Source organism: Myotis daubentonii, chromosome 3 (genome assembly GCF_963259705.1).
Source record: "Myotis daubentonii chromosome 3, mMyoDau2.1, whole genome shotgun sequence".
NCBI classification, from domain to species: Eukaryota; Metazoa; Chordata; class Mammalia; order Chiroptera; family Vespertilionidae; genus Myotis; species Myotis daubentonii.
In genome coordinates, this window is record NC_081842.1 from 44,638,056 (window position 1) to 44,647,669 (window position 9,614).

Genomic DNA, 9,614 nt, shown 5'->3' on the forward strand with positions numbered 1-9,614 from the left:
GAAATGGGGCAGTCTGTAGGAGGAGCAAGTTGTTGGGGGAGGCTATAGGAATCCATTTTGATGCACATTGACATGTTTATTAAACAATAAAGAAAGGATGTTGAGTAGGAAGTTGGGCAATAGAGCCTGGAATTCAGCAAAGAAATCTGGATTATAGATATAACTAATTATATTTTGCACAAAGCAGATGCTTAGTAAATGGTGGCTTTTAAAAAATCAATACCTAGGCATTATGGTACGTTCTCAAACTAAACCTTGTAACTAATTGTGCATAGATTGTGGCCATGAGGTGTTGCATTGCTTTCCTACCTTTTTTTAGTGGTTGATTAATTCAAGTTGGTAAGACTTACTGAGGATGTGATATAATTACCTATTTTTATCTCTCTTTTTTGTTTTTGTTTTTACTAGCACTGCCTATGGGGGACATTCCCATGGATGGCATCTCTGTTGCTGATATTGGAGCAGTCGTCTCTAGAATTTTTGATTCTCCAGGAGAGTTCTTAGGCAAGGCTATGGGCCTCAGTGCAGAAGCGCTAACAGTACAGCAATATGCTGATGTTTTGTCCAAGATTTTGGGGAAAGATATCCGAGATGCAAAGGTGAGTTCTTAGAAGATATAAATGTGATCATAAGGGTCCAGCTTAGGTCACACCCCACTGACTTAGACATTCTGGTAGACTTTCCATGCATTTAGACAAGGGTTCAGCTTAGGCTGTCAGAAGAAATTGAAGAGGATTTCAGTTCCACAAGTCAATCTTGTATTGGTGCATCTGAATCCCACCCTTATGGCTTTATTTCTTTGGCTTAAGGTTAATCAGCTTGTTAGAGTAAACTTACTTTTGGGTGGCAAGAACTTAGAATCTGAAGACTGAGGTACAACCTTTTCATATACACTACCCAACTCTTCTCTCATAAGCACTCATTGCTGATCATTCCAGTCTGCCAGAGCTCTCTGGTGTGGGCAAGGCACTTACCTTTCTGAGCCTCAGCTTCTTCATCTGTGAAGTGGGATAATAGCATCTACCCCAGGGTGATCTTGTGGAAATGAGAGAGAATATATTTAAGGGGCTTAGCACAGTGTTTGTACATACATACCTATTGGTATATATCAAGTACCTCTTGTGTACCCGGTGCTATCTTTGAGGAGTTTACATCAGAGTGAAAATGTTAATGCACATGAAGTTACAGGGATCAGTGCAGCTATAACACTATAGATGCTTAATTGTGTTGTCCACACTCTCTGTGACCAAAGAAGGGTAGGAGAAGGCTTTATGGCAAAAGTGGCTTTGAGGTAGTCCTTTAGGGTGGGCAAGACTGTGTCTAGATGGAGGGAATGATGGGGCTGTCCTGGCTAAATTCTAGGATTCTAAACTCTAGCCTGGCTAAATCCACATGAATGAACCAGAGGCAGTATGAGAAAGTAAGCAAATCCTCGCTCTGCCCTTACCTATCTGTGGAACCTTGGCAAGTTACTTAACCTCTTTAATCTCTGTTTCTTCATTTGATAAAAGAAGTTTATATATATATATATATATATATATATATATATATATATATATATATATATGTATGTATATATTATGCAAAGTGTCCCCTTGGGATTTGGACCGACTGGGAGTTTGATCTCTCGCTATGATGCGTGCTGACCACCAGGGGGTGGCACAGAATGAAGGGAGGCCCCGGCAGGCAGCCAGCAGCCACTAGGAACCCTACCTGTGCACAAATTTCGTGCACTGGGCCTCTAGTACCTAATAAGATTGTTTAGAGCAGTGGTTCTCAACCTTGGCTGCACGTTAGAATCACCTGGGAATCTTTTTAAAATCCTGATTTCTGGGCCTCATCCTCTGGAAATTCTGTTTCTTTGTTATGGGGTGGGGCCACAACATTAGTAACAAAGAAACAGAATTTCCGAAGGATGAGGCCCAGAAATCAGGATTTTAAAAAGATTCCCAGGTGATTCTAATGTGCAGCCAAGGTTGAGAACCACTGGTATAGATGATGAAATGATATATAAATGGCAGGCACCTGGCACTGGGTTGGCAATTAGTAAGCCCTTGATAATTGATCATGGTATAAATCAGGTAGGAATGGCCTAGACCAGTGATGGCGAACCTATGACACGCGTGTCAGAGGTGACACGCGAACTCATTTTTTTGGGTTGATTTTTCTTTGTTAAATGGCATTTAAATATATAAAATAAATATCAAAATTATAAATCTTTGTTTTACTATGGTTGCAAATATCAAAAAATTTCTATATGTGACACGGCACCAGAGTTAAGTTAGGGTTTTTCAAAATGCTGACACGCCGAGCTCAAAAGGTTCGCCATCACTGGCCTAGACCAGTGGTCGGCAAACTCATTAGTCAACAGAGACAAATATCAACAGTACAATGATTGAAATTTATTTTGAGAGCCAAATTTTTTAAACTTAAACTATATAGGTAGGTACATGGTTATTAACTTAATTAGGGTACTCCTAAGGCTTAGGAAGAGCCACACTCAAGGGGCCAAAGAGCTGCATGTGGCTCACGAGCCGCAGTTTGCCGACCACGGGCCTAGACTAGAGCGTGGATAGGACAGACCTTTTACAGAAAAGTGAGAGGAACTGATGCTACCACACATTACCAGCCATTTCTCCAAAGCAGGTGTTGATAAGAGGAAGGACAACAGGACTTCCGTGAAGGAAGTGTGTGTGCCTTGCAGACACCCTCAGAGCTGAAAGGAGGCTCCATACCTTCTTTCAAGCTGGCAGGCAGGGACTAGTCTGGCTCTCTGCCTCTCTTGGCTGCATTCCACCATCTGTAAAATGAGTGTTGTTGGCGTGATTTCTAAGGTCATACCCAGCACATTCTCTCTACAGGAGGGGTCCACAATTAGGACCCACCACCTGCTTTTTTTAAAATAAAGATTTATTAGAACACAGCCACACCATTTTTTACGTATTGTCTCTGGCTGTTTTCATGATACATTGATAGAATTAAGTAGTTGTGACTTAACCCATATGACCCACAAAGCCTTAAATATTTATATCTAGTCCTTAGAAAAAACTTTGTTGATGCCCACTCTAGAATGTTTCCTAGAGTTAGGCCCAAAAAGTTGATTTTTGTTTTCATCTGCAACTCTTGGTCCAGTGAATCTTGAGTCATGAGGGGTTATCTAGATTCCCAATTCAGAGTCAGGAACAGGAGCTACAAGGAGGCTAAGAAATCCTAATAAATTATTATATACTAGAGGCCTGGTGCACGAAATTTGTGCACTGGGGGGGGGTGCGTCCCCTCAGCCCAGTCTGCACCCTCTCCAATCTGGGACCCCTCTCGCAATCCGGGACTGCTGGCTCCTAACTGCTCACCTGCCTGCCTGCCTGATCACCTCTAACTGCCTCTGCCTGCCAGCCTGTTTGCCCCCAACTGCCCCTCTGCTGGCCTGGTCACCCCCAACTGCCCCCTCTGCTGGCCTGGTTGCCCCTAACTGTCCCCCCCCGCCCCCCGGGCCTGGTCGCCCACACAGCTTGCTGTTCAGTCATTTGGTTGTCCCTCACTAACCCCCCTGCCGGCCTTGTTGCCTCATGCAGCCTGCTGTTCAATTGTTACCGTTACTGTGATGGCATCCCAAACAATTTGCATATTCCTCTATTATTAGTATAGATGTCTTTAATGAAGAAAATAAGTTACTCCCAAACTCAGGATGACAGCCAATCACTCAAAAGATGGACTCATGAGAGGATCTGCAAAGTCACTTGTACCTGGGTGTAAATATACTTCCCAGGGACTGACCCCTCTCCAAGGGCATTTGCATTTGGGTCTTATATTTCTTTTGTTTCGTGGGGTTTGAGGTCTGTACAGAAGAAGGGGAGAAAGGTGAAGGAGTGTGGGCATGTGGAGAGTGTTCATTCTCAGAGGGCCAGGTAGATGAGTTCAGGGCCTTCCAAGCATCACTCAATCACACACTTGGTCCCTGACTCTTCTTAGCACATCAAGTTATTTCACAATTCAGCAGAACTTCTCTAGCACCAAAAGTTCTAGGGCATTAGAAGCTGGAAGTTCTACAGAATGGTTAATGCAGTGCTTAGTAACTAGTCTGACTTGAAGATGCTGCCCAGGGTTCTGGAGCAGGGAAAGGCTTAGGCATCATGCTACTCTGGGGAAGGATGCATGTGGCCACAAGGTGGCGCTCCAGCACTGGCAGTCTGACTTTCCCCGCCCCCTAGTCTGGTCAGAAGGAGGCATAACTGCTTCAGTGGGTGCATGCCCTGGAAGAAACTCCCATCAGGAACTCTGGTCTGGCTGAAACTGTCTGTCCAACCCCAAAAGGAATATGGTCCTCTCAGAAAGTGAGACACAACAAAAATCTTTTTCCTTAAAAAATCGGCAGAAAAGAATCCCTTATTTCACTAAGGAATATTAGTTGTCAAAGTTATAGGATGAGGGAGTGACCCAAGGAGACAGACATTTCAAAGTCACCTTCCATGCTTCTCATGCAGTCTTCTTACTAATTTTAAATTGTTTTCTTATTTCAAATATAGCAAATGCTTATTTCAGAAAATTATAAAAAAGAAAACAAAAATCACGTACTCAGAGATAGCAACTAATAAGATCTGACACATTATATTCTAGTCTTTTTCATATATATATATATATATATGTTTGTATCTAGCTCAGCGGTTCTCAACCTGTGGGTCGTGACCCCTTTGGGGGTCGAATGACCCTTTCACAGGGGTCACCTAAGACCATCGGAAAACATATATATAATTACATATTGTTTTTGTGATTAATCACTATGCTTTAATTATGTTCAATTTGTAACAATGAACATACATCCTGCATATCAGATATTTACATTATGATTCATAACAGTAGCAACATTACAGTTATGAAGTAGCAACGAAAATAATTGTATGGTTGGGGGTCACCACAACATGAGGAACTGTATTAAAGGGTCGCGGCATTAGGAAGGTTGAGAACCACTGATCTAGCTTTTTCATTTAATGTTATATTATGAGCATTTTTATTTTGTTAAAGTTCTTTAAAACATTAATTTTAATAACATTATGTTAATAACTACATAATATTGTTAAAATATATATATTAAAATTTATCCTGCCATTTCTTGTTTTTGCATAGGCAAGTTATTGTTATTTTTCCATATTATAAATTGCATATGATAATCATTTTTTTAAAGAATATATTTTTATTGATTTCATAGAGGAAGGGAGACGGAGAGTGAGATAGAAACATCAATGATGAGAGACAATCACTGATTGGCTGCCTCATGCACACCCCCTACTGGGGATAAAGCTCACAACCTGGGCATGTGCCCTTGACTGGAATCGTACCTGGGACCCTTCAGTCCCCAGGCCGATGCTCTATCCACTGAGCAAAACCAGCCAGGGCAACAATGAGTTGTTTGTGTGTCACAATTTCCAAAGGCCAAGTGTAATAGCAAGGTTAGGGTTTATCTTTGGGGGCTAAAGACATATTACACTGGATCCAATAGTTAGAAATGGTCTTTGCTAATTCAGGAGGGGGAACTATTGATGTAGTTAGTGTCAGAGGGACTCAAGGGGTGGGTTTTGTGGAAGGTGACAGAAGGCATCTCAGTAAGTGTGTGGTGAGCAGCATTTGTGTGAGCCTGGGCTTGGCAGAGTCTGGGATGGTTGAAGTCAAGATGCTCATTTCTAATCAAGGATTGGAATGATGATGAAGGGACATCAGCCCGTAGGAAAGGATAGAGAGCCTGGTGCCAGAGTGCTGCATGGAGGTGGAGGGCCTGATGGGTAGACTGTCAGAGAGGGCTGCTGAGGGACTGTATATGAAAGCAGGTCAGATGAAGGGAGGACAGATCTATCGTTTCTTATCCAAAATGCTTGGGACCAGAAACAATTTGGCTTTCAGAAGCTGCAGCTTTTAGATAGATTGTGTTCTACATGTATTATGTAACATCACCATCAGGGGCAGGACAGGAACCTGTAATATCTCTGCAGAAAAATATATAACTACTTCCACTAAACGGTATCATTAAAAAGCATAAATAGCTTCAAAGTTCAGATCAGAATTAGTTCAGAAAAGTCAGTTTGCTGTCAAATTGCTTAAGAAAAAAACTCAAGAGCTTCTTGGGTTTTGGAGTTAGGCTGAAGAATTGTGGACCTATGTCATCATTAAGGTGAATCATTTATTCTCAAACTATTTTCAATGAGAGCTGAAACATTTCCTTTTTAAAAAATTTACTATTTTTTTTTTTAAACTTGTTCTTAAAAGATCACCCCGGAAGCTTACGAGAAGCTGGGGTTTCCTGGAGCGGAGGAAATGGCCAACATGTTTCGTTTCTATCAGATGAAGCCAGACCGTGATGTCAAGCTCACCCACCGACTAAACCCCGAAGTCAAAAGCTTCAGCCGGTTTGTCTCAGAGAACAAGGAAGCCTTGATGGGCATTTAACAGGCACCCGACAACTTTCTTTTTCCCTGATTCTGGCCCTCTGTACAGCGCATCTCCATTTACAGAACAGATATGTTAGAATGCAATAGTTTGCAACTCCAAAGGCGTCCCTGAAATTCTCTCTTAAGTAGGAAACATGGAAATGGTGATGGACACAGTGATTTGATTCACATATAACTTTCCAGCTAGTGATAAGGATGGTACACCTCTTAAGTAAGAAGCCCCAAACCTGGCACCTTCTGTAGCTCTGTCTCCCCAACAGCCAAGTCTTCTTCCCTAACATGAATGGGGGGTGGCCACTCAGCCTTCTCCTGCCTAACTCATCCAGAGCCCTGGCACTGAACCTCTCCTTGGCAGCTCCAAGTCCCCCCCTCCCCCCAAGTGCATTGTCACATTCTCAGTGAACTAAGTAATTTTAATTTCTTTAAAAAATATTTTTTAATTGATTTCAGAGAGGAAGGGAGAGGGAGAAAGAGATAGAAACATCAATGATGAGAATCATCTATCGGCTGCCCCCTGCACACCCACTACTGGAGACTGAGCCTGCAACCTGGGCATATGCCCTGACCAAGAATTGAACCATGACCTCCTGGTTCATAGGTCAGTGCTCAACCACTGAGCCACTTTGGCAGGGCTAATTTCATAAAACAAAACACACACACAAAAAAGCTTGGTAGATAACTTTCAGGGGCGGGGGCGTGGGGAACATGGTGTTCAATGAACAAGCACAAGTATTAAAAACTCTAAAATTCAGTTTTGTTCAGGGTTGAAAGTTAACGTTCTCTGATTCACTCATTAAACCATCTATTGAATCATTCAATTACTGTATTCATCTATTCATTCTTCTGTCCTTCATTTAAGCCAAGGGTGGGAAACCTTTTTTCTGCCAAGGGCCATTGGATATTTAGAACATCATCTGTGGGCCATACAGAATTAACAACTTAAAAATTAGCTGCTATATTCAATCAAACATTCAATTAACTGGCTCCTAATGCCTTAGCAGGGCCAGATCAGATGACTTTGTGGGCCTTATACGGTCCTTGGGCTGGATGTTTCCCACCACTAATTTAGGCACTTCACAAACTTTATTTTTGGCACCAGTACTGATCTTGAATTGGAAATTCTCTCCCCTCCTTTTTTTTAAAAAATCCTCATCCGAGGGTATTTTTTCCATGGATTTCTAGAGTGAGTGGAAGGGTCAGAGGAATAGGGGGAGAGAGGGGAAACATCAATGTGTGAGAGACACATCAATTGGCTGCCTCCCACACACGCCTCCACGGGGGCTGAGGAACCTGCAACCTGGGTAGGTGCCCTTGACCAGAAATCGAACCCAGGACCCTTCAGTCTGTAGGCTGATGCTCTAACCACTGAGAAAAAATGGCCAGGGCCTATGTGCTTTCTTATCGGAGTGGTCTACGCTCCAAAGCCTACCATGGCTCCTTTTCAGTTTGTGGTTGGCTTTGTGTCATGCTAGGGCAAGGGGGCTCTCTAATTATGTAGCTCCAAGCCAAACCCAGAGGCTCTGCAGTGGATGAAGGCAGGAGCTTGAGGCAAGGGCTGGGGAAAGGTAGGGAAGTGGAAAGAGGAGGTGATGGAAGGGCCCCCATAGTATTGTTGTATATCTCTGGCTTAGCATTTCTACGCCTCATTTACTATACTAGTCTTCCTCTCGGCTGTGAGTGACTGGCACTCCTTTATATCCTGGTACTTGGCACATGATAGGTGATCAATAAATGTTGGTTATCTAAATGAGTGAATAAAGCCAATTGATCATATCATTGCAAGAAAGGGAAATAAACAGGTGTCTAGGTTGGAGAGTGGTAAGAACCAGCAAGTGGTACTTAAAGGGCCAGAGGTTGTCCACTTCTGGGGGAGGCAGGCAGGCAGTGACTGGTGTTAGGAGAGGCTGAGCAAAGATGGCGATGCCTATGGGTCTGACTCAGAGGAGAAGGAGCCTTGGAGATGCCAAATATCAGCCTTTTGGGTCTTTCAAGGTATCAAATGGTATGTTTGTGTTGAATGAAATTGCATTTGTGTCGAAGTTATTGCATTTTGATTCTTGAGGGGAAATTGCAATCCAAGTGCATCTGAAGACCATTCTCCTTTTCAGACTGCTCTCTGTTTACCCTTCGAGCAGAAAATTCACTGCAGCTCAAGCTCTCAACCCTGGGAAAAGGGTCTGGATAAATTTCTAAAAAGGGAAAAGCAAAACAAAACCCTAAACTAAAAATAGGTGTTTTATTACTCATCTGGGTGGGCCAGGCAGGAGGAATGGCTGCTGTCTTCTAAATAGACCTCAGTGTCCCTGAACTGGCGAGTGCCTGCAGGTCACACGGCCTCCTGGGTGGCTGGCTGGTTCTTTCTGCCTTTGGAACAAGGCTGGGGTAGCCCGAGGCCAGCCCTGTCATTGTTCCTACAAAGCACAAGAAGCTCTTTCGGGATTTGGAAGCGAACCTACAGTACCCATCTGAGATGAGACAGTCTTTTAGGGGCCTAGTTTGCATCCCCACCTCACTTGACCAATAAGAGGAAAGAAAGAACAGGGAACATTAGCCTGAAACATTTTATATTTGTTGCCTGTAGACAAGGGACTTCCCCACCATCCTCTCCTCTCCCCCATGGACAGTCTCCAGGCCTAGGGAGAGAAAAGCTTCCTTTTGGAGTAGCTCAGAGTAGACACCTGGGGACGCAGGAGAAGCACAGAGGGTGGAAATGAAGCTGTGAGCCACTGCGAACAAAACCACCCTCTGTTGACCACAGGGAATGGGTTGGGTGGGGGTGGAGGTGCTGGCACAGAAGGGATGCAGGAGGAAATCTTTCTCTGTGGTTCTAGAAGTGTTCCTGGAAAGCCAAGCCATGAAGTCAGACCATGCTGGATGTGATTCCTGACGCACCACTGACTGGCTGGGTGAACTGGGGCCAGTCACTTGACCTCTCTGGCTTTCAGTTTCCCCATCCTCACAAGGGGCTGCTGGAAGGACTGAAAGATTGAAAGCATGGAAAGCACTTTGGACAGTCTTTGGTAGATAGTAAGTGCTCAATAAACAGTAGCTGTAATTATTATCGAGACTAATTCCTGCCCTTGCCGCCTTTACACAGTACCTGGCTGCTCCAGGTCTCCCTCACCCCACCTGCTCACCCACTGGCTTTCCCACTGCAAGTTTCTTGTGCCCTGACTG

General features: G+C 43.6%; 1 protein-coding gene across 1 annotated transcript in view; it reads left to right on the forward strand.

Annotated features, from left to right (window-relative positions):
* LOC132230189 (nmrA-like family domain-containing protein 1) overlaps positions 1-7,090 on the forward strand; it is a 20,715-nt gene extending 13,625 nt beyond the window's left edge. Inside the window, 2 exon segments of the mRNA XM_059687257.1 lie at positions 409-599; positions 6,256-7,090. Coding sequence (XP_059543240.1) covers positions 409-599; positions 6,256-6,435 — 371 coding nt within the window. The 3' untranslated portion in view covers positions 6,436-7,090.
* Positions 7,091-9,614: the final 2,524 nt, after the last annotated feature.